The 25,870-nt window shown below is 45.1% G+C and overlaps 1 protein-coding gene across 1 annotated transcript in view; it reads left to right on the forward strand.

Moving 5' to 3' along the window:
- The window catches only part of sipa1l3 (signal-induced proliferation-associated 1 like 3), a 77,551-nt gene that overhangs the window by 35,739 nt on the left and 15,942 nt on the right, over positions 1-25,870 (forward strand). The window contains exons 2-12 of the mRNA XM_080428895.1: positions 40-139; positions 9,696-10,433; positions 10,906-11,899; positions 14,556-14,686; positions 16,819-17,007; positions 17,487-17,661; positions 17,981-18,084; positions 20,549-20,706; positions 20,801-21,383; positions 22,361-22,459; positions 23,306-23,481. Coding sequence (XP_080285021.1) covers positions 9,954-10,433; positions 10,906-11,899; positions 14,556-14,686; positions 16,819-17,007; positions 17,487-17,661; positions 17,981-18,084; positions 20,549-20,706; positions 20,801-21,383; positions 22,361-22,459; positions 23,306-23,481 — 3,089 coding nt within the window. The 5' untranslated portion in view covers positions 40-139; positions 9,696-9,953. The remainder of the gene's footprint in view (positions 1-39; positions 140-9,695; positions 10,434-10,905; positions 11,900-14,555; positions 14,687-16,818; positions 17,008-17,486; positions 17,662-17,980; positions 18,085-20,548; positions 20,707-20,800; positions 21,384-22,360; positions 22,460-23,305; positions 23,482-25,870) is intronic.

Below are 25,870 nucleotides of genomic sequence, written 5' to 3' on the forward strand. Positions count from 1 at the left end.
AAGGTTGATCTGATCATCTCTTCTTTTTTCCTCCATTAGACTGGAAAACAACACGTCATCCCCGCACCGGGATTCCTGCTCTGTCAACAACCACATTCTGACTACACTGCTTCACCTGCACAGCTGAAGCCTGGAGGAGGTAAATTATAGCATTTGATGTGTATGTGTGTGTGTGTGTATCTCTGTGTGGATAGGTGTAGCTGCACATGAGCAAGCACGCAGAAGAGATCAGTGTGTGCATTGTACATATTGCGTTTTATTACCTGTTTGTGAAGACTGCTAATTATCAGCTTACTCAAAAACAATGAAACACCAATTATTCTTAATACTGTAGGAGTTTTAAGTGGGACGCGATGGTCGTATTTGCTCAGACTGGGACTTGTGAGATCTGTTGGAAAAACATTGCATTGCACTTTTTCCAGCGCTGCTGAGAATAATTACTTATCTTCATTTGAAAATGCATTATTCTTGTCAAGCGACATGTCATGTGACACTTTGTTGCTGAAGCATGAATCAAGCTTCAGGCTATTGAACGCTCTGTGGTAGTTCATTGGGAGGTGGTAGGGGGATTTGTACATCTGGTGTATTAGCTTCTTGAGGGCATTTTATGCATTATTCAGATTGGAGAGTGTAGAGAGACAGTAAAGTTAGTTGGATTCAAACTTGGGTCCTCACGACTCACAAGGAGCATATGGTCTGTGCACTAACAGGCTGGGCACCAGCATAAAACCATTAGTCATATGGGATGCAGGTTGTGTGTGTGTGTGTGTGTGTGTGTGTGTGTGTGTGTGTGTGTGTGTGTGTGTGGGTGTGAAGATCATAAACCTGGTGATTCATCTGGTGGCTTCAGAAAGCAAGCCCAACCAGTTCTGCCAGCACCCACTCACCCCCTGTGGGTCTGATACCGAGGTGAGGGAGAGAGACGCCACAATACTATTCAGTCAAGTCAAAGTTGTGAACTTAGAAAAACATTTAGTGGGATATGATTGTAGTGAGCCTCACATACTGCTCATGCAGCCCTACCAGGTGTTTGTTCTTTAATGTTCTTTGTGTGTACCTTTCTGAGTTATTTTGGACAGCTTTCGTTTCGTCTTATTCTTCTCTCCTTCGTCTTGATAGAACCAATGTCTGGATTTCTGCTACACACACACACACACACACACACACACACACACACACACACACACCACCTCAGTATTACTTCTTGTTATGATCCTCTACTGTGGATACAATTTGTGGTACATTTAAGTGAGTGCAGCGGTGTGAGGTGAAATGATTTATACTTTTATTTTTGCAGTCTCTGATTAGGGTTTAGAGTCGTGCTTACAGAACCTGACAGAGTCACGAGACACTGCAGAAATTGCCTTTTAAATGTCATTACAGAATGATAAAATGTTGAACAGATCACATCAGTGTGAGTATGTAGAGGGGTATAGATACACCAACACAACAAAAGAGAATGTGATTCTTCTCGTTCATTTGCACTTACTTGTTAAGTGCTTGATAAGTGCTTAATATAGCTTCGATTTAATAGACTATTTCTGGTTCTAGAATTATGTGCCCTACAACATACACACTCACACTCTAACACACCCACACACACGCTCACACACACACACACACACACACACACACACACACACACACACTCACTCACTCACTCACTCACTCACTCACTCACTCACTCACTCACTCACTCACTCACTCACTCACTCACTCTCGCCACAACCTTCATTCAAATTTATTTTCCACCATGGTGTCTTCTGTTTTTTTCCACCATTGGTCATCTGTCCAGCTCCAACTGACTGACATCCCCATGTGGTGTTGGATGAACGATGGTGAGGACTGAAGATTTGTGACCAACCTACTGTATGCAAATCATGTAGACATGTTGGCTTGTGCGGAGGCGTGCGCGTCTTGGATCTGCGCCTACACATGTCTCTTTGTTTTCTCCGCGTCCGCTGGCATTTCCCTCCTGGGCTGTGTGTGTATGTATGTATGTGTTTGTCTGCTTGACTGTCAGGCAGCGGTGGCCTGGGTGACATCGAAGAGACCCAGCAAAACAATGCCTGAGTTATCCACAGTGGAGACGGTGACAGCTGAGGTCAGGAGGGACAGATAATAAAAGAGAGAGACAACATTGGAGCTCACTAAAGCTGTGGCCCGAAGACACACAATTCCACCCCCAGGTTGTCTGGTCTCACTAGGGCAGTACCCTTTTTTAGTTTTTTTTTTACACTTTGTTTTACACAAGATAAGTGCAGTTGGGGGGGGGGGGCATGCCCACATATATATTTTTTAAATGTGCAAATAAGGCATGAGCTTACTTTTTCAAATGTAATAGATTGAATTGGAACATGAAAACACAAGCCTACATTTGCCCTGGCCTGTATCCTGTAACTGTGGACTTCTAGTGAACAGACTTGCTTTTTAAAAGCTTGTTAATAAGAACTTTTTTCACACAAAGTCACACAAACTCTATTCTATTTTCTACCTGACAATGACATGCCGACACTTATCTCTGCGGCTTATATAATGCGCTGTGTCACTATTTCTGCCACATGAATGCATGTGGCTACGAGATTAAAAAGCACATATGATCACACTGAAAAACTGATGGCATGGCCTAATACAATTAAAAACATAAAGAAATATGATAATCCTTAAAAACTAGGAAGATCTCCATGTATCAGCCATTGAGGTGGAATGGTCTCGGATGTAGGACAATCCCAATGCAAAGTTCTCGATCACAAGGTTTGAAATCAGATTCTTTATTGTTGCAAATAAAATGAATGCTGCTGTATCTTCGTCAGAGGCATAGATTATAAGCCATGTCAGTCTTGACAGTTATGTGCAAATGCTTTCAGGCCTATTGCATGAAATCCAACTTCACGTAATACTCCACTCTGCATGTTAACATAATAGACTAATAATAGAATAATAATCGAAAAATAGGCAGAACTAACCATTAGGACCCAAATCCTAATCCAATGAATGAAGCTTCGGAGCTCCAAAGCATTTGTCTCCACTTGTCTGATTATTTTAAGTACTTATGTGTGGGTGAGTCTATGTAAAGGGCTTTTATATAAAATAATTAATTACTTACACAATGTCGTCTACCCCAATGCTCTGTTTTTTAAAATAAATTTAGAGTAGCCAATCATTTTTACCCCTTTTTCTCCCCAATGTAGTCGTTATGCCAAGTAATTCCTCCCCACACACATTTCTGTGTTGTCACTGCTTTCGCATCCTACTGACTCACCTGCCAGTGAGGAGCCCCCACCAGGAGGACGTCGTAGAGCCTTCGTCCTACTCCTCCCGCCCAACACTCACCGCTGACAGGTGCCACCCCAACCCGTAGGAGTGCGAGCAATGACTGATATCACCCTCCCTGCCCGGCTTCCCTCTCCCGAACACAAGCCAATTGTGTTCGTGTATCGTGTAGATGCATCGTGTAGATGCACCACGGTGGATTCGAACCCACAACCTCCGTGGTGGTGGGCAGTGACTTAACCACTGAGCCACCCGAGCGCTCCCCCACTTCTCTGATGTGTGGTATTTTCTTCTTTCCCGCTGTCCCTCTGTTTTAGATATTTATCCGTAAATATCCATAATATGTGTATTTTTAAACCTTTTCAATAATACAAAAAGGGGGAAAATGCCATGTTGAATTTTGTTGTACTGAACCGTGGTTGTTATTAGCGTTACTTCCATAGGGCTTCAGTAGACTGGTTGTTTGCTTGTTCTGTGTTTTGTTGAACAACTGGGAAAAGGGGAAGGACGCTGAAGGACCTGCACTCCATTGATGTTGAACTGTTTGATGAACTGAGCTCAGTTGTTATGGATCTGGAATCAGCTATTTTCCTCTTGTTTTTATTTAATATAACCTTTATAAAATGGAACTGATGTGGTTGAGTTTATTTAACATAGGTGTTTCATTGAACTGTATTACGAGAAGCAAGTTCATGTTGGAAAAAATAAACAGGGCCACTGGGTTTTATGAATGAATGCAACACTAAAGACGACTTTTGACTGGTTCACCACTACATTAAAAACAAAAGCAAATAATTCTCCAGGTCTGTTGTTAAAATGTTTCTAGACAGTTTAGTTTTGATGTTAATTTTGGTAGACTTCACTTCATTGATTTTCATCGGCTACTGGCAAATACGTCATTTGAAGCGTTTAATTATTCAGTAACCTCTGAATATTTAAAATGGCCAGAATTTAATCCACAGTTGTAGATGTTCATAATTTTTTGGAAGGTCACTTCCGTGGTGGAATTAATTTGTCTATCATCCATTTTGGGAGCTGACCAGTCACTAATCCCTCCGGCTGGTAACAGTGGACTTTTCAATCCACCAGCCACTGTAGTGTGGAGTTAATGTTCCTTGTTGGCTAGCCAATGTTCTACTGCATTGTGCTGGATTCTATTATCACTCATTCCACTCATGTCCCTGTCTACCGTCTGCCAGTCATATGCAATGCCATCTGCTCTCCAACCCAGCTACTAAGCTATCTTTCACCATGGCATCATCTACTTGATTTACATCCATAGCTATTATTGGACAGCTCATGTTTTATTACTGCTGTCTAACGTCCTTCTTCCACAGATCATCTTTGTATTTGTTTTTGTCAGTTTAAAGGTGGTTTTGGACTGATGGTGATCTGTAGGTTAATTGTATCGCATATTATTCTGAAACACTGTTTCCTAAAACAATATTATCACTTTCACTCACTTTTTCCTCCTGTCATACATATCCACATATAGTACCTCTGTTGTTTGGCGTGATGACTCGCATACAACTTCACACAGTTGCCTGGTTTGTCCTTGTATCCAATCTGTCATTTTCCTGACAGACCTCCAAGTCTCACCTCACAGCCGATCTCAGATCTGCCTGTATTGTTATAGCGCACTTGCAAGCAAGCAACGCTCACCACTTACATACCGTGTACACTCATGCCTCTGGTAGCTGTACTCTGCTAACTCTGTCATTACCATCATCTAACCAGTATAATTACCAGCCTCGGTGTGTGTTTGCGGTGCATGGGCCAAGATTGCATTATGCAGAGAGGTTGGGGAGAGGGAGTGAGGCGTAGTGGGTGAGTAAGAGAGAGGGAATTAAGATGAATGGAGAGAGAGGGAGGGAAGCGGAGAAAGCAAGCAATGAGAGTCAGAGGGAGAGGGGGAGGGCAGGGAGGTACATCAGAGACCTGACTAATTACTATATGTGAGTAATTAAAATACATTAAATGCCTTGGTAACATCGTCTGAAGTTTGGCCCAAGCTGAATGTCTGCCGGAGGGGTTTGAAAGTTCTCTTCTTACTCATTGCTAATGCAGAGTACGTCTTTCCTGTCATGTTCAGCATTTTCACCTGATAGTTCAGCTTTATTCTTTGTCGATATCTGACCAAAACGTGATGACTGAAAGCCATGTTTTACTCTGCCCAACGCCACCACCACCACTACCCCCACCCACAACGACTTCTACCCCACACCCCGCCCTGACTTTAGTATGTGGGCTACATCTGGCATGCAGCAGCCCCTTCCTTTATCGTATTCTCCATAATATAATTGCAGCCCTGTTCTATGCGCTTTATCTTCCTGTAACTATTGGTGTTGGCTAGGTTTGGCCTTCCCTTGGCCTTGGCTGGCTAGCTGTGCACTGTAGACACCCAGAGACATGACAGAAATCAGTGGTACACACCTCTCTCTCTCTCTCTCTCCCACCAGGCGCCACTAGACACATAATGAGCCCATTCTGCAACCCTTGCAGCTGGGGTCTGGATAATCTGGTATTGGGCCTGATAGCGTATCATAGGCCAGCCTTCCGGATGAGGAAAGACTTGTATGTCAGAAAGTGATCAGAGCGGGACGCTTTCGAAGGAGGCCTGGGAAGCGCCTACATTTTTCCAAAACAAAGACATGATAGATGTGTGCGGCTGGATCACTGGCACTCAGGGGATTCTGTGTGTGTGTGTGTGTGTGTGTGTGTGTGTGTGAGATGTGTTCGCTGTGTGAATGAATGCATTTTGTTGATTGTGTGGTGTGAATGAACAAATTGGTCTTGGGGCCAAAGACAAATTCATAGAGGACTGGAAAAAAATATAATAATACTGGAAAGCACGTGCGCACGCACACATTTGAACAGTCTGACTCCATAGCAATTCTTTTTTTTTTAAGTGTAACACTGGCTTCTCCAACCAGAAGCTCTGCTGTTCATTGCTTTTGGTTCCAAAAGACACGAGCAGGACTTAAGACTGGAACCAGTGCCTCTGTTTAGCAGGGACTGAGTAGGAAATGAAATTGATTGGCTGAATAATAAGCCCTGCAAATGGGGACAACGATGGGATGAGAATGGAATTGATAGCCCACAGACGAGAGGAATGGATTTGTAGGATAAGCTAAATGGATTCTGAAACTTGGAGATTTAAAGAGAGCTTTGTTCAAAGCGGGTTAGTATTAGGGGGCGTAATGCAAAGAGAGGGAAAGTTATAAAGCGCAGGAGTGAGTGAAATGAAGATCTATTTTGCATTACACAGCCGCATTTTGAGTGAAAAAGATTGACCCATAAGCATACATTTTCTCGCTCATGTTAACTCATTGAGTGCCCAAATTATTTCTGGCTATTTCTGGCCAGTGCGATTTAGATTTTTTCTTTTTTTCAAAGTAAAAAAAAAGTGCTTAGGAAGCGAGATACAGCCTTTTTCAGTTATAAGTTAAACAAGGAGTGGATGGAGCTGCAAATCTTCGGATAGTGATATCTTGTTTGTTTTTTAGTTTTTTTCTATTCTTTTCAAAAACACGTGAAACACGTTAATGGCACGTTGCACCATAGCGGTAAAACACGTGAAACGCGTTAATGGCACTCAATGAGTTAAATTAAGGATTTTGCTATGTAGGACAGATCACTTGCCTTAACAAAGTTGGTGTTTATAGCAGAATGACAGTTTGAAGCAAGTTAAAGAAGCTTTAGTCTGGTAATGGAGACTAGGAGGAACTAGATAAACTAGGAGGAACTAGGAGAACTGATAAAGCACAGAGGTAGATTATGAAGACAGAAATGTACAGTAAGTCTAGGAGAAGGAAGTGGTAGGAAAGAAAAACGAGAGAATTAGAGAGAAGAGCGGTGGAGTCTGAATAGAGGAGAGAGACGGTTAAGTAGACCAGCGAGTCTTTATAAGGAAAGGCCAGTGGTTTTTGAAGAGTGATTCTTTGCGACTGTCATATTAAGGCGAGCCATTGTGGTTGGCTGAGCAATTTGCCGTTCTCTTCCTCACTCGCCTCTCTGCCGTATCACTCCTATTTCTGGATTCATCTCCTCCTTCCCCCTAGCATTCTGACGCTTTGTGAGTTGAAACCCTTCTTCTGTTCCCAAGTCCCATTTCAGGCTCTCATCTGCAAGCAACTAGAGTTTTTGTGCTGGCCGTTGGGTCTCAATTTTTTTTTCACTAAAATAAAGAGGAAGAAAAGGCTTCATAGGAACTGAGTTGAAATGTGTTTATATGGTCTCACTCTCATTTTGTCCTTTTCTCATCTTAAAGGAGAATACCAGCGGTCTGGTATATTAAATATAAGCCTGATTGGGCAAGCCCATTGACTACAACTCATAGTATACATTGAGAAATTATTGCAGACTGTTTTCTAAAGCATGCTGTGCTTTGTTTGATTTTTGAGGAAACGTTTGATTCCATTCATATGAATAGACAATGACGCCCTCTTGTACTGTTAACCACGTTCGTTGCACTAACCTCACAAAGTAATATTCCTTGTACTGTATGTGTAATTGTGAAAATAAAAAGTGATCATTCTGATGCACACACACACACACGCACGTGCATGTGCACGACCAGTCACATACCTGTAAAAGCAGACACGTGATATTCTCTCCACCCACCTGGCTGACCTACTGACTGAGATGCAGACTACATACCTGTAAGTCAGTCACATGACATAAGTCAAGCCTATCAGCACTACTATACGCACCTCTCTCCCGTACTTAAAAACATACTGTAGGCACACACACATGCCATGTAGGCTTACTCCCACCTACTATCAGCCTGACAGTCACACAAACATGCAAGCACCAGCCTGACACCAGGTGCGTAGCAGAGATACTGTTGACATATATATATATATCACCACCACAGGCACTCTACCAGATGATAGAAGTGAGAGGCCATATTTCTGCTGCCTGTCAGATGGAATTCGACACAGCATCAAAGTGTGTGTGTGTGTGCGTTAGTCAGAATATCATTTAGATATTATTTGCTTACATTTCCTCTATCGCTGTCATTTCCACGCTGATCATATTAGTGCGGGTGGTCCATGGGATGTTAATCAGCAGCAGTGTGGCCAGAGTATGGCCGTGTTGTTGGGATGTGGGGTCTTGGCATTGTGCACGAGTTGCACATGCACATGTTTGGCTTATAATAAGATCAGTCGTCAGCCTGGTAGAAATGCTCTGTCATCTCATCCCTTATTGTCTGTGCCTGGCCGGATGGCCGAATGCCGGAGACTATGACCCAGACTCAGTCAGTCAGTCAGTCGGTCACTAAGGGCCCCTACACACTGACCAATATTTGAAGTGGTCGGCGAGTAAACAGATCGTTAAGCACTTCACACTGCCCAAGTCTCTTTCTTGAAATCGGGCTATATATATCGTTGTGGTTCTCGCACGATTGATTGGTCGGCGACAGGGGTTCACTGCAAGATACTGTTCATTGCAAGATATTTCACCAAGATGTGTATCCCGACCCAATACATACAATTGTTTTTATTCCAAACAAAAACGTTTGGAATAAAACATGAGAGGCTCCCGTGATATATGCGCGAGACCGAGACAGGACGCTAATGATTGACATTAAATAATTCTCTATTTCTCTGTATGTCTCTGTCTGTCTCTCTCTCTCTCTCTCTCTCTCTGAAACAAACGTTTCAAAAAGTCAACCACGATGCATTTTAGATCAGAAGCAGTGTTGCCGTGTCCGCTTATTATAAGCGAGTTGCTTGTAAAAAATATTGGTGGTTGCGTTTTTTTTAGCTTATTTCTAAAGTGTAGTTGCTCATTTGGCCTTGTTTCCTAATGTTGTTTTTTAGACCTGGTTGCTTATTTCTCTCGCAAAATCTGGCAGCACTGTTCAGATACACACACACACACACACTCTCTCAATCTGCTTTATAATGTTTAACTTAATACAGGTCTGTACGGTAATATTGCGGTTCTATGCGGGAGGACTAGCCACGGTGCGTGGCTGTAATGTGCTCTCATTGGCTGTAGCGTGGCTCTCCTCGGGGCCGACAGACCCAAATATCAAACATGCTAGAATTCTAAAACTTGTCGGGAACCTCTCGCTGACCACACTTTATTGGACGATCTTGACTGAGATCGGTGGTTTTGCCGGCGAACACCAAGAAAGCTCCCCGACAACCAAATCGGGTCAAATATCGTACAGTGTGTAGGGGTCTTAACTCACTTACGTACTTGCAGTGGCACATGGCTTTTCTGGAGTTGAGAAATTCTTTCTGTAGTGTGATGCTGCTCATGTCTCACTCTGTTGGCCTGTGGGATGTTTTTGAGCCAGGCAGCAGGCCTGAGTCATGTTTTACTCCTGAAAGTAAAAGGAATACCAAAGATATTTCATTTTGATAAAAACTGTTCTTATGTGTCTAATCTATCTCTTATCTCCACAACAGGTTCGTTTTAGACTGAAGACGGTACGAGGAGAGGAGGAGGACATCACGTTTTCACCAACTGGGCCCTGCTGGACAGGCAGAGACCTTTCCCACCCTCCCCAGTCAAAGCGATGTGTTTGGGAGTGGGAGACCACTTCAGCATCAGCAGAGCGTGTCTGGGGCTTTTTCCCTCCCCCTCCCCCAGCACCCCTCCTGACGCGGGATGCCAACCCCCTACTTCCCTGTCTTCTGCCTTGCCCTGAGCTCTCCTGGGGCACCATGAACAGCTACATAGACCGAGGGGTCAATTGCACCTCGTCAGACCTCCTGGATGGGGGTGGAGGAGGGTTGCCTCTCCCAGGCTCCCAGCATACCCCGTTCCATCACACCCCCAACGGCCACCCGGCCCCCACACCCACGGACCTGGCTACTCAATCGCGCGTCTCTCAGCCCAAAATGGGGGTGCGGGCGCGCATCGCAGAATGGCCGCCGCGCCGCGAGCACTCCAAAGAGTCGCTGCTGGAGAACGGGCAGGGAGCCCACCACGAAGATGACGGATGCTCCGCGTCCTTCTCCTTGTCCACGGTCTCGTCCGATGTCGGGCTGGTGCGAGGAGGGGTGGCCCGGTTGCCGCGGCGGCGCTCCAAAGATGTGGAGTTCCGCGGCGAGAGGGGTTCCCCGCTGAACATGCGTGCGTTCCCCCCACTGCGTCAACGCTCCAGCAGTGAGATAACACTCAGCGAGCAGGATGAGAATGAGGTGAAGTGTCTATGCTTTGATGTTTTATTGACTATGACTCATGGTATACTTCATTACTCTTGACCATTTTCCAAAGCATACCATAGTTTAGAATGGTAGATTGTTTTGAAAATTCCAGCTGAAGATAGTTCTGGAGAAAATATAGATTTATACATTTATTAACTTATTAATAATGTAATGATGTTTAGCAAACATTTATTTTCAATATTTATTTTTGTTTTGAACTTACTACAAGATATGAATAGACATGTATTATAAAAGATTAATACATCAAGTTAACCATGTGTATTGTGTAGGTATTGTCATAATTAACTTTGAAGGTAGAGCAAAGAAATCCTGAGGGGCTTTTCGAGTGGCTCCTGTAACAAGATACATTTGAGCAAACCGCTCAGTAGAATTTAATTTCCACTGAGCTATCAATGTTGCTACCAACAGTTCTCAAAATCCTCTCTCCTGTTCTTTGCTCCTCAAGGTGGAGGGCCGGGGAGGTGTGGGAATGGGAAGCCTGTTCAGAGAATATGGCAGCACCTCCTCCATCGACATCCAGGGAATCCCTGAGCAGAGCTTCTTTGACATGCTGAGCCAGTTCCATCAGGAGAGACCCGACCAGCGCAGCTCGGCGCCCGTGCAACTGGGGGAGCTGCTGCGTGCTCCGGACTCGCCCCAGAGCGCTGCTCTCCCCTCCAGCGCCTCGCCTGCCTCAACACCATGCCCGGATGATAGAGGGACGGGGAGGCGGGACGGCTCCGAGACCAGAGTGAGGAAGAAAAGCGGGGGAACGGAGTCGTCCCTGGGGACATCGTCTTTGTTCCGGAAGCTTCGGAGCTCGAGCAGAGGAGAGCTGGACGGGGGAAAGGGGGGGGAGACGGGTGACGACGGGGCAGGGCGCAACTCGACCGACTCCTACAAACCGTGGGTGTGCCCTAAGAGCTTTGTGCATTACGACGCTCAGAGTATTTTATTTGACCTCCATGAGGCTGCAGCTCAACGCGTCTATGTTGCCCAGAGACGGAATACCGCCACGGGGGCATCCGCCGCGTCGGTCTCCCTATCGGTCTCCAGGTCCTCGGCTCCGGGCGGGATGGACCCAACCTACTCCAGCGTCGAGGACCTGACGCTGAGCCTCGACCCCAGCTCCACAGCACCTTCGCCGGCCATGGACCCTTTGGACAGGCCTCATGGGGCCCTCGGCTCCAGCCCTCTGCTCCTGTGCTGCCCCCACTTCCTCAATGAGACTGGGGGCCACGGGGAGCGCAACGTCAGCTTCCTCAGCTCCTCGGCAGAGCGGGGAGGCGAGGGAGGAGGCGAGGGTACGAGGGGCTGGTTGAGGGGGAGTAACGCTAGTATCTCTGTGCTGGAGGTGCCTATTGAACAGCAGGTGACCAGGCTGGACAGGTTGAAACTCTACAGCATAGAACATGTAGACCTGGGGGCCAAGTACTACAGAGAGTACTTCCATGGGAAAGGTACGCGCGCACACGCACACACACACACACACACACACACACACACTCTCAGGACATCTTCATAGGAAGGGTTTATTTATTATGAGCAAAAACTGTGGCTTTCATTTGTTTGTGTTGCCTAACCTATTCGATCGAGCCGACTTTTACCGACTTGATTTCTCACACTGCGGCTGTCGGTAAGTGTAACGGAGTAGATCTCATTTCTCCTGCGAGCGTCGGTCAAGTATCGCTCTCCACCTCACACACGGTGATGGTCGTATGTGTCCAGCTGGCCCCCGTTCATAGTGCAGTCAGCCAGCTGGCAGCTATCCCAGACTCTTTATTACACATGTACCTGCCACTGTACTGCTGGCAAACTGGGAGGCGATGATGATACCACTGTCTAGATATGCCTTAGTGTCAGTGCACACATTTGTGTGTGTGTGTGTGTGTGTGTGTGTGTGTGAGAGAGAGAGAAAGCACTTTTACTTCTGATCGTGCTGATCCTTCCAAAGAGAAGCATGCATGTGTGCTTGCGTGCAATTATGGGTGCCTACAGTATGTGTCAGTATGCAAACTGCACGTTTTGCCCATTCTACCTCTTCCACCCCCACATATTCCCATCACCGCTGGGCAAGCATCCATTGTTGGTGACGGACAATGTTAGTGGTGCATGTGTGCAACCAAGCGTGCACATGGGTCTGCGCAGCGTGTGTCTGAGCACATTAACCCATTAAGACCTGAGGCCGTGTCTAAAAAAAATCTAAATCCTAACAATTTTTCGGAAAAAAATATAAAAAATGTATTTTCCCGATTTTTCAAAAATAGCAGATCTACAAGCTCATAGCGCGGCACTCGGTGCCGCGCTATGAGCTTGTATATCTGCTATTTTTGAATAGCCAAAGAAACCTAAAGTGACACAGATGCGTTCCAGGTCTAAATGGGTTAAAGCCTTTTCACACAAGAAGCGACTAATGTGTGCAGTAATTCATATTCAATGAGAGGTGAGAGTTCAGGTGGGGGGCATGGGCAATTTAGTTCTGACCTTTTCCGACATGACTCATAGAATTGCATCTATTCACATGTCCCTACATGTTAATAGATGCATTTCTATGCGTCATGTCGGAAAAGGTCAAAACTCAATTTCCCTGTCACGATCATAATATTTTAGTTAGTGATTAATTATCATACAAATAATTGTGATTATTAACAATTTAATTGTGCTTTTAAACCGAACCGAAAGCCAAATAATTGCGATTATCTCAAACAATTGCGATTAGGCGTAATAGTTGTGACAGGCCAAGTCACATGAGGAGCGCAGTGCAACCCCGCGGATGCGAGAGAAAGAGGTCAAGGTATCTTTTACACAGGAGTAAAAGAGAAAGAGAGAGAGAGAGAGAGAGATGCCTGTAGGCATACAGATAAAGGTTATCATTCCAAAAATATGCTTGTCCGCTGACTGCTCACTAGCGTTAGCCAGCTTCCCCAGGAAGCTGGCATCTGATGTTGGAGATGGTCCTGTTCTGTCCTGTCCTGTCATTGCCCCGTCTTATCCTGTCCCGTCCTATCACGTCCTGTCCTGTCATTGTCCCGTCTTGTCCTGTCCTGACCTGTCTTGTCTTGTCTTGTCTTGTCTTGTCCTGTCTATATATATATGCTGTTATGTGCCCATGTGTGTGCATGTCAGAGAGCTTCACCAGGCCAGAAGAAGAAAACTTGTGGAACTAGATTCCTCCCTAAGCGTGTTGTGAATGTTCCAAATTCTTCACAGCCCTGTGGCCATGGCATTAGTTTGGCTTAGTCATGGAGATTTGTTGAGGATGTGCATGTATCCAAGATGCTTGTTATGAATGTGCACATGGCCCAGATGTATTATTGCACCATACACTACATTTGAGTTTAAAACCTCACATTGTTTCTGTGCTTTTATATTGCACATCATGTCACGGAATGCCTTGCCCCGGAACTTTTAGGACAGATTTGTCCCATAACAGTTATTTTCAATAATCATTGTTAGATGATATATTTTTTTATATTTTTTTATTTATGTTCCATGCATCAAACCAAAGCATCATGAGTGGTGCATTTATCATTCTGCACTCTCTGGAAATAAAGTACAGTGATTCAATGATAATTCAATGTATTGCTTAAAGCTCATGCTCTTTGAATGTTACTTGTGCATGTGCAACAGGGGTCATGTGACACTGAACATTTGTTGCCTCGTGCTTTAAGCCTGACAACATGGGTGGGGAAAGCCATGGTTGAAATGTTTACTTTGTAGTAATTGTCATTGTGCTCAGGTTTCTTCTTGTGCTTGCTAAATTGATTTAGTGCATATTGATTGCAGCACAATGTTTTTAACCTTAACACCTACAAACCCTCAGTTGGGTTTGTTTTTGCACTCTGTTAGGCCTAAATCATTATTGAGGATTTTAATGTGAACTGTAGCTCCACTCGTCCTTGACTTCCCTCATTCTATTGTATATGTTCCTGTCTTCTGTCTTTCTTTGTTCCCAAAGTTTCACTCCGCATAGTTTTTGTCACTTCTCATCCCTTGCCCTCTTTCCTAGGATGTCAACTATACTATTATTATTGTTGTAGCAGCACATGAACATTTGAACCCACCACCCCTTTTTTCTATCCTTTTTTCCTATATCTCCCCCTGTCTCTCCCACAGAGCACTCTAACTATTTTGGGACGGATGACAAGCTGGGTCCAGTGGCTGTAAGCATCCGCAGGGAGAAACTGGACGATACCAAAGACCTGAAGGACCAGTACCAGTACCGCCTCATTGTTAGATCTAGCGAGGTACACGCACGCACACACACAAAGCTACTGTCTATGCATGCCTGAAGAGGCATTTGTATGCACGTGGGCGATGAAAGACCAGGAAAGCATCAGTGACACTCTGTGTGGTGTGGTGTGGGAGGAGGGGTTACATTTCTCCCTGGTCCTCCTGGCTGTAGCTGGCACCTTAACGCACTCTAGCCGCCTTACATTCCTTTTAACCTTCATCCCATCCCCCTCTCCTCTTCACTAAATTGTATCCTCTTTTTTTTTCCCCTCTCCTCTACCAGTGGAAAATTCCACCTGGCCAGGCATCACACAACAAAATGACAACATGCATAAGGCCACTGCTCTGACAGGACACACACCCAACCACTGGTCCACTTCAATCAAATGCTCTGGGGCTTGCTGAGCAGTTGGCTACCTCATACCGTGTTCATTTAACTATTGACTCTTATGGGTCAATTTTTATATTTAAATTCTCAACTACAAGGCGGTAGGAGATAGCGCTTACATAATTTACACAATGTTTACATGCAACCCTACAGTTGGTCATGTTGATTGGTGTAGACGAGCACGTCTCCCCTCAGATACACATGAAGTCGCCAGCCACTTTTCACCCCAGTGAGGAGTTTCACCAGGAAGGCGAAGAGTTTCACCAGGAGGGCGAAGAGTTTCACCAGGAGGGCACCCGCTGAACTGTCAGAGTTACGCTGTGGCTGCATGTTGCATCTGTTGTTGCCCAAGTTGTGGTGGCCGTTGGATGAATTAAGGCATCATAATTATATCCCTTTAGGGTAGGTAGGGTAATGAATGATAAGAAGAAGTAATATGTTGCATGAGTTCAAAGTGCTGTAAAGTAATATAATTGCAACTTATCAACATTTATACGATATTACCTCACCACATTGCTAACCACTTTGCTAAGTTTTAAATGATCGGTGCAATACAAGTTGAAGGTTCAGTGGTGTTTGAAAAGAAGTTGCAGTGAGTTTGCTCAAGAAGGCAGTTCCAAAGTTAAGAGAATAGCAGATCTACAAGCTCACAGCATTGTGAGCAATTAATTATATAGGGTTTACGTGGTTAACAACTAAAACCTGAACAGTTGGCCTACGTTGCCTCATTCCATCTTGCATCTATGATTGCGCCCGAGAAAACAAGTTACTGAGCTAGTCTGGTCTCTCTCCATCTGGTGGGTGGGTTCTCTGTTGTCTTTAGCTGGATTACACGGCTGCCTGGCCTCATCACCTTAGTTCTGGTGCAACAAAGGAGCCACTCCGCCATCTAAGTACACAGAACTGAACTCATAGACATCCAGTCCACAGAGGCCTACTGTTCCCACACAGAGGAGAGAAAGGGGGGGATTCGTAGGCTTTATTCACTTAGCCCAGCTGCAAATGCTCTCAAATATCTACACCCTCTTTAAGTTTGTTGTGCATTGCTGACTCAGCAATGGTGGAGAACCCCTCTCTCTATCTTTCCCCCTCCTTAACTGTCTCTCTCTCTCTCTGTATCTTTCTTTCTCCCTCCTTCCCTCCATACATCTTCATCACACACACACACACACACACTGGATGTACACATGCCCTTCTTACATTCCAGTGAGGTGCAGTCATTCTCTCCGGTGTCACCCGGGAGCTGACTAGTAAGACCATAGTAGTTTAAAAGCTGTCACTCAGGTTTCACTTCCCTGCTTGCAGACTTCATACTATAAGGGTCGACTACCTCCGTGGCCCCTGCCAACTTCAATCTTGCTGTTGCATTTTTAATGAACCTCGTCCTGTATGTATGCGTGGGTGTAGGTGTGTGTCATTGTCTGTATTGAAAAGAGAATCTGACCTGTTTCTCCCATCTTACTAGAACCCTGTGGCTGCAGAATACTAAAAAGAATATAATGTGTGTGTGTGTGTGTGTGTGTGTGTGTGTGTGTGTGTGTGTGTGTGTGTGAGAGATAATGAACAAAGAGATGCTGTCTGATTGCCAATAAAAACATGTCTTCTTGCTTCCTTGACAAGAACCACTATTTTGAACTATCTTTAGCAGCCAGGTATCTCATTTGCCAGCAGAATAATCCCATCTGTTATCACGCTGGATTCGAATAATGTACAATTTCTTTATGTCTTTTTGTTTTCCTGCCATCCTCGATTCTGCAGTTGGTGACGCTACGAGGCTCCATCCTGGAGGACGCAGTAGCGTCCACGGGGAGACACGGCACGGTGCGGGGCCTGTCACTCAAAGAGGTCCTGGAGCAGGTTGTCCCCGAGCTCAGTGTCTCCTGTCTGAGACTAGCTCTCAGCACGCCCAAGGTTACCGAGCAACTCCTCAAACTGGACGAGCAGGGGGTGAGGGAAATGGAAGACTATTGTCTGAGTGTGTGCACTGTGTGAATGCATAAGCAAAGCGAATAAAACCTGCCACACCTTAGTCAACGCTTGTACAAATTTGGACTGAGGTCACCAGTGTTAAGCAAGGTGCAGTGTGTTTGTCCGAGTGGATCGCTAAAGGCTTTAATGTTTAGCAATGTTATCTCATCTCTCCTATAATCGAGGGGGCGGGGGTAAGGTAGGGAATGTGCTGAGCTAGCAGTGTGCTTGTTTATATTTGCACAGGTGTTTTTTTTATTGATGATTATCTATAAATATGTACCATCTATCCTGCTGACCTTTTTACGCTGAGTCAGAAGCACAAGGTTCAGGATGCACTGTGTCAGCTCTTTTGTGTGTTTGTGCGTGTGTGTGAGTGGCCCGTGTGCGTGCGTATACAGTACATGCATTGGTGTTTGTTATGATAATGTGAGCGTTATCTCCTTTCGCCTTGGTAGTTGAGTGAGAAACACAAGGTGGGCGTGCTGCTGTGTCGTGCGGGCCAGAGCACGGAGGAGGAGATGTACAACAACGAGGAGGCATCGCCCGCCTTCTCTGCCTTCCTGGAGATGCTGGGGGAGCAGGTGCTCCTCAAGGGGTTCACCAAATACGCCGCCCAGCTCGACACCAAGAGTAAGCTCCCAATTATCTAAAGCCTGGTGCCCAGAGGAAACCAATATGTCTAGGTCTACTTCTGTCTAATAGTGTTTCCTCCACAATGCATTCTGCATGACCTCCTGACAAGTTGACCTTTTTGTCCATTGTGTGTTTCATGCTGGTCCTGCTTGAAGTGAAGAATTCTGATTATGACGCCTTAACCACTTTCAGCCTGGCATACCTGTTCTGGGCCGTTCGTCATAACACAAAGTATATGAGGCATACTGTATGTGGTTGGTTAGTGAAGTCTGATTTCTGTTTCTTTCTCCACTCCCCTTATTTTCCCTACTACCAGCGGACTCTACAGGCATCCACTCCCTATACACCACCTACCAGGGATATGAGATCATGTTCCATGTGTCCACCATGCTGCCATACATGCCCAGCAACCCACAACAGGTAAGAGCTTACACAGGAGCACCCTAACCCCCCCCCATCCCTCATTTGATAATAGCCGATCTACTAGCTCATAACGTGCCACGATGCGTTGTGAGCTTGTAGATCTGCTATTTGACAAATGTTGAACATTTTGATTACATTTAGTTACTAAGTATATTTTGATGCCAATACTTTTGTACTTTAACTCAAGTAAAATTTTGAAAACAGACTTTTACTTATATTTTTTATATTGTGGTATTTCAACTTGGGTAAAACAAATGGAGTACTCCTTTCCACCACTGCAAACGGGTTCTGAACCCATATGTTTGGGGGACTTGAGCCTGGTAAACCTTGACTGAATGTCATATTTCAATGCATCCATGAGTAAAAATCTAACTAATCAAAACAAAAAACACCAACTCAAATTCAGTCAGTCACTCAAAGCATTTGAAAGTGTCATCCAAGTTACAGAGGGTTGCTTGTAGCTCCGTTATGGCCTGTGTCATTTCCTCAGAGACATAAACTATAGTGAGCACTCGGCAGTCATAAAGTGGAACCTCATGACCAGCATCTCCCTCCTGTTATAGAGTGTGTACTTCCATTTCTATTTCACTCTACACTGTTTTTATAGAGCCTTTGTTCTCTGTGCTTTTCTCTATTTCTCTCTGTCTCTCTTACACACAACACAAAACGGGATCAAGGCTGGGTGGGGTTCAATAGTCCCCATTTCTTTGAATTCTTTTCCCTCTCTTCTCTAAATAAAGCTGCCTTGCCTTCCAACATAATCCCTCAGGCAAGCGTGTGTGTGTGTGTGTGTGTGTGTGTGTGTGTGTGTGTGTGTGTGTGTGTGTGTGTGTGTGTGTGTGTGTGTGTGTGTGTGTGTGTGTGTGTGTGTGTGTGTGTGTGTGTGTGTGTGTGTGTGTGTGTGTGTGCGCGTGCGCACATGTATGTGTGTGTGCGTGAGTGATCTGTGTGCAAGGTAACATTTTGCATGCATGTACAGTATGTTAGTTTGCATAAGTGCGTGAGCGTGAGTAGTTCACATGGACAAATACGCGTTTTGGTGCTTTCATGATCCTGCCATAAACACTGTCATTACTACAGACAAGTGTGGGGCTGCAGTAGAGAAGTCAGTTGTTCCTCCTATTGACTGTATGATAATTAAATCAAACACAAACACAAACTTAAGCTTCAGTTACAGAGATTCATACTAACAGTTATGCCAAGAGAAAATGACTGGTTTATAATTACACAACATATCATTTTTGCCAGTTAACACATGCTAGAAATGCAGAGTAAATAAATGACTTTTTTTGAATGGCACACATCAAAGGAACCAGCCAACATCCATGTGTTTAAGCCATGCAGCTGCGTTTTGATGTACTACAGATGAACTTGATAAATGGAACAATAACTCCATCCAGAGGCTCTGGGCTGACAGTGGCAGCTTAGGGGGCACATTCTCTGACGTACCACTAGGTGGCAGCATTAGTTGTGATTAGAGGAAACTGCGGTGGATTAAGGGAGGACTGCTCAGCGGTGAGGAGAGAGAAATGGAGACAAAGCACCGTACTCTTTGTTACATTCAGGAGAGAGTATGGGCTGAGGGCGACTGTGAATGATGCCAAAGGTAGAGAGAAAGGACAGCGGATATGAAATGAGTGGAAATATGAGATCAGACCACGGAGGATGAACAGCAAGGACCTTATATTAATATGTGCAGACTGCATGTCCAATGGCATTTGTCCAGCAGCCCCAGGCAGAGCTCCTGTCTGTGGGCCCGAGGGCATCGGTAATGCTCCCATGGTGACTGCATTCATGTGTGCAGCCAAGCTGTGGGCTGCTGAATTGCATAACTGCTACTTTCACACTTTTAACACTGCAGATGAAGGGATTGGCAAGCAATACAACACACACACTCACTCACTCACTCTCTCACACACGCGCGCACACACACACACACACACACAGATACACACACACACACACACACACACACACACACACACACACACACACACACACACACACACACACACACACACACACACACACACACACACACACACACACACATAGCTGGACCAACGAGTACTAAAAGCTGAACAGTGTTGTTATGTACATACATAATACAATTGTGTGCATAAAGAGGTGTGCTGTTTGCTTCTCTCTCTCTCTCTCTCTCTCTCTCTCTCTCTCTCTCTCTCTCTCTCTCTCTCTCTCCTCTCTCTCTCTCTCTCTCTCCTCTCCTCTCTCTCTCTCTCTCTCTCTCTCTCTCTCTCTCTCTCTCTCTCTCTCTCTCTCATACACACACACACACACACACACACACACAACACACACACACACAGACGTTCAAGAGTTTCATTGTGCAAATACTTAATGTTAATTTCACCTTTTGTGTCTCCCCAAATACTCCTGTATCCTCCTTTTTCTACCTCGTTTCACCCATAACCCTTTCATCTCAATCTCCCCTCCTGTTCAGCTCCTGAGGAAGAGGCACATAGGCAACGACATCGTGACCATAATCTTCCAGGAGCCCGGAGCGCTGCCTTTCACCCCACAGAATATCCGATCTCACTTCCAGCATGTCTTTGTGATCGTGCGTGTGCACAACCCCTGCTCTGAAAACACTTACTACAGGTAGAGTGAGATGGCCACACAGTCCTACAGATCACGCGCACACACACAGCACCTCACTGTCTCTCACTCTCTCTCTCTCTCTCTGTGTCCACAGTGCCGCTGTGACCCGGATGAAGGACGTGCCCCCTTTTGGCCCAGCCATCCCGAGTGGTGTGACCTTCCGTGACCCAGAGGCCTTTCGCCACTTTCTGCTGGCCAAGGTCATTAACGCAGAGACGTCGGCGCACAAGTCGGAGAAGTTCCACACCATGGCGACGCGCACGCGGCAGGAGTACTTGAGGGACCTGGCGGAGAACTGTGTCAGCAGCACGCCGCTCGACTCGGCCGGCAAGCTCAACAACCTCATCTCTCTGGCGTCTAAGAAACGGGAGCGCTCCAGGGCGAGGGAGGGGGCCGAGCTGGGGGCGGCGGGCGCCGTGGCCTGGAGGGTGCTGGCCCAGGACTTCAGCGGGGGTGGCACGGAGATCACGTGCGCACTGGGTTTGTCCGCCGAGTATGTCCTCCTGATTGACTGCTCCACCAAGGAGGTGGTGTTTAACTGCTTCTGCGCCGATGTCATCGGCTGGACGCCTGAGCGGCTGGCGTTGAAGATCTTCTACGGGAGAGGAGACCACATCTCCGTGCGGGTCCCAGAGGGCTGTGCCCAGGATGTCAGGGAAGTGGTGCAGAGGTTAAAGGTGAGAGGCTGAAGCTGAATCTAACTTTCGTGTCCTACCTGGACTTGCGTCCCATACGCAAGTGCCAAATTTTCTACCATTGAGCTAATACAGAAAGCCTGTTTGGACAGAGAATAAATTGGTGACTGGTTAAGCACTAACCTATAACATTTGCAAATATGTTACATTGTTTTTAATAGATTGGTTTTAATTTCTTGTAATAATATCACCTTTTAACCCTGTTAATTGTAAACAATTTGGAAATGCCTATTTATGTTAGGAATATATGGTACATAGTCGATGTAGGCCTTTGCAAAATAGAATATTTTGTGATTGTTTTGGTTACATCATCTTAAGTGAATACGTGGCTGCATATGTTTAGATAAAGGCGATGCATGCACATCCGATCTCACCCAGGTGCTGGACAAAGTTTTATTGCTGCTTAATCAACGTTTCGATCCTGCTGGATCTTCTTCAGGAATTCCTGATTAAGCAGCAATAAAACAAGTGGAGCTGAGATACCAGTGTTACAGACTTTATCATTTTTTTACTGCATATGTTTAGATGCCTGATACATTCTTCTGACTACGCTGCCTCGCAAACATTTGCATACATGAGCTGAGACTTGACGTGACATTTGATCGCCACGTCGATTTGACGACTGTCCGACCAAATTTCTTTTGCACGCTAAAATGAGGGCCAGTGTGTTCAGACACTTCATAAGGGGAGGGATGTTTCTAAGTGACCTTTGTGTAAAATATACAGTAACTGCTAGAAAGAAAGAAAATGTTTCTGTCTATAATACGGTTCTAAGTATGTGAGCGCTTGGTGCTGAATATTTATCTTGAGGTCAGATTTAATAAGTGCAGAGTCTTTATGCTGCTCTTATGCTAGTTGCCCTTTGCTAATATACACCACAGTGCTTCAATGGTGTATTTGAAGTCATTTTTAAAGTTAAACTTACTTGACAATTGTTGTCCCCCCCCCTGCTTGGCCAGTCATTGACAGTGGGCTGTGAGACGGTGGATATGACCCTGAGGAGAAACGGACTGGGACAACTGGGCTTCCATGTTCGCCTGGACGGCACTGTGGCTGAGGTATCGTTGGATTATCATTATTCAAATATGTCCCATTAAAAGTACAACCATTAACGAGAACATTTTACTTGCATGTTAGCCCATCAAAACCTGGAAAGCATCTGTCATTTTAGATTTTAGCATTGGCCATTAAAAAAATAGCAGATCTACAAGCTCACAGCACGTCACTTTGTGCCACGCTGCAAGCTTGTACATCTGCTATTTTTGAAAAAGAAAAAAACAATCTTGAATGTTTTTTTTTTAATATATAATTTTGATATTTTTTTACACAAATCTGGGGGTCCCTGGCACAACTCATTTTCAGATGGGGGTCCGCGGCCAAATATATATATATATCAATTTTGGGGTCCTTGGCACGAAAAAGTTTGAGAACTACTGATTAGGAAGGCATTTGTAGAATCGTCTTCAGGTCTTAACACATTCCCTGCCAGAGGGTTTTTTTTATTTTACTTCCCCCAGTGCCAGTGTTTAAATTTAAAAAAGTAAAAAGCCGAGATACAGGATTTTAAAGTAATAAGTTAACCAAGGAGTGAATGGAGCTAGAAATCTTTGGATCGTGATATCTCTGGTTCTGTGTGGATAAATTGAAAAAAAAAAGACCAAACAAAAAAAAAAAAACGGTTATACTCGTGGATGGATTTTTTTTGGCAGTAAACGGGTGTATTTTTCATCAACGGTTCTACTCGTGATTGGCAGGTAAAGTGTTAATGGGTTAAGCCAAAATGTATACAGTACATTGTCCGCTGTGCCGCTTGCTAGAAAAATAACTCACTTTGAAGCTATAGCCCTGCAACATATGTCATGTCACACATGGGAAAACCTAGTTATTTCACTGTTCCAACGCAGGTGGAGGAGTACGGCTTTGCCTGGCAGGCGGGGCTGAGGCAGGGCAGCCGATTGGTGGAGATCTGCAAGGTTGCCGCAGTGACGCTCACACACGAGCAGATGATCGACTTGCTGAGGACGTCGGTCACAGTCAAAGTGGTCATCATTCCTCCCTATGAGGATGGAGGGCCTCGCAGGTATAGAAGCGTTTGTGTGTGTGTGTTGTTTTTCTTTTGAAACAGAGTTCTGTGCATATGCTTTTGCTGCCGTTTGGTGGTGTGGGGAGTACAGTAATATTGATGCGGTGGTCTGTAACATGAGCAGTTGAGAACAGGTACCACAGAGCTTGCAACATTAAACCCCCTTTGGTTAAATACAAGCTGGGTTTGAGATGGTGGCCAGTCTACTCTGCACCATTCTGTGAGGATTTGTGTTGAGTGGGTGTGTGTGAAATAGATCTGTGTGTTCCGATGAATGTGTGAGATTCTCAGGGAGACACACTCTGGAGGAGAAATGAGAGGGGAAAAGAGACGCCAATAGAGATTGGTTTAATCTGAAGTCCCTAAAACTCTCATTCTTTATCACCTTCGGGCTATATCCTTTTATCTCTCTCCACTTCACACTTGTTTCTCTCGCCAATCTCTTTTGGCCCCCCTGGCCTTTCTTCAGCAAACAAAAGTTGCTATAACAAGGTGTTATGAGACACTGATGTGGTGGTAACCCAAGGGTTACGGAGATGAATGCACAACCATAGATAGAGTGTGTGTGTGTGTGTGTGTGTGTGTGTGTGTGTGTGTGTGTGTGTTTGTGTGTGTTCTGAGTCAGGAAGACACAGTAAGTACAGTTAATTGTGGCTGGCTGCGCGATTGCAGAGTGGTTAGATTTCTTTTAATGTTGGTGCGAGGCAGTTTAATTACACTAGGCTTAAATCCCTTTGATACACGTGCGCGCATGCACACACACCCTAGACACACACACAAGCACATGCCCGCACACACTTGACTGGGGCATTGGAACAGTTGATAATTAGAGTCTTGTATTTCCCACCAACCCTTCTCTGTCTCACTCTTCTCTCTCTCTCTCTCTCTCTCGCTCTCCTATCTCTCCCTTTCTCTTTCTCTCTCTCTCTGTTTCAACACTTCTCTTTCTCTGTCTATCTAACGCATTTGCTAAGACATGCCAGGAAAACAGATTGCATGAGAATGAAATTAAGTCCTGGAATCTGCAAAAATAGAGAGAGTGAGAGAATAAATAAATAAATAAATGGAGGTGATTAATAAAAAATGCATGCCCTGCCCTGAATGAAAACGGTAGAAAGAGGACGGAACGAAAGAGACCGGGGTGTGTGTGCGTGTGTCTGCATGTACCGTTGGAGGCGCATGGAAGTGCCTGGCAGAGAGGACGTGTCTTAACACTGCCTCTAGAGCCACAAGCAAAGTGGGTGGACAAGAGATGCAGAGGAAAGAGAAGGATGCTGCACATCGTTCCATTTCTGTTTCACTTTGTCTCTGCTGCGGACAGGCATGCAATATAAAAGTAAAGGGATACAATACAGAGAATGCACGTGATGCGTTTGACTTTGTGCTTGAGCGTTGATTATCTCCGGCTACAACCTCAGCCTGATAGACGGAAAAGAGCCTCTCCTGAAGGTTGGTTCTCTCTGTGTGTGTGTGTGTGTGTGTGTGTGTGTGTGTGTGTGTGTGTGTGTGTGTGTGTGTGTGTGTGTGTGTGTGTGTGTGTGTGTGTGTGTGTGTGTGTGTGTGTGTGTGTGTGTGTGTGTGTGTGTGTGTGTGTGTGTGTGTGTGTGTGTGTGTGTGTGTGTGTGTGTGTGTGTGTGTACAGACAAGTGTCCGTTTTGTATTGTTTTCTGCTGCACATTTGCTATGTTTCTATTTATATACTAGAATGGAGAGCCTAGAGTATCCAGGCAGTGTGACTAGAATATATCCAGGTCAAATATTAAGGAAGGCGCACACACACAGTCACACATACACCGAACAATCTGCTCCTGAATTTACTGTAATATGTTTGACAATTCTTTGCTGTGTTAGTCCTCTCTTTCTTTCTCTCTCTCTGTGTGTTTTTTCCTTTAACTGAACTTACTAACTTAGTGATTCATATCTCATCTTCCTGTCCTCATGAATATTTCATGCCACCAAACCTCCAACAATACACTTTCAACATGAAATAATTATGTTATTGCAGAACACTTACTGGATGTACTCTTAGCCATAATGGGGTTTTAGGCTAGAACCAGAGACAGACTAAATCAGATCTGGTTGGCCTAGCAACAGAGTAGCCAATCATGGAGCACTCATCCCTCCAGGCCATGGAATGTAACGTCCCTCCAGGCAATGGGCTGTATATCAGCAAATCTGTGATGAGAGGGAATGTGTGTGTATGTGTGTACAGTATTATGTGTTTTTACCTAGCTGGCATCAGATATTGAAGTCGTAGTTTCCTGGATTGTTGCGAGGGCATGTAACAGAATCCCATTGGCCACCAGATACTGTGTACCACTGCACTGTAATCTAGTGTAAACTTGCGAATGCGAAATTCACCTGATAGGATGAGAGAGACTAGGAG

The sequence above is a fragment of the Gymnoscopelus braueri genome, assembly GCF_963280865.1.
Source record: "Gymnoscopelus braueri genome assembly, chromosome: 5".
Classification (NCBI taxonomy): Eukaryota; Metazoa; Chordata; class Actinopteri; order Myctophiformes; family Myctophidae; genus Gymnoscopelus; species Gymnoscopelus braueri.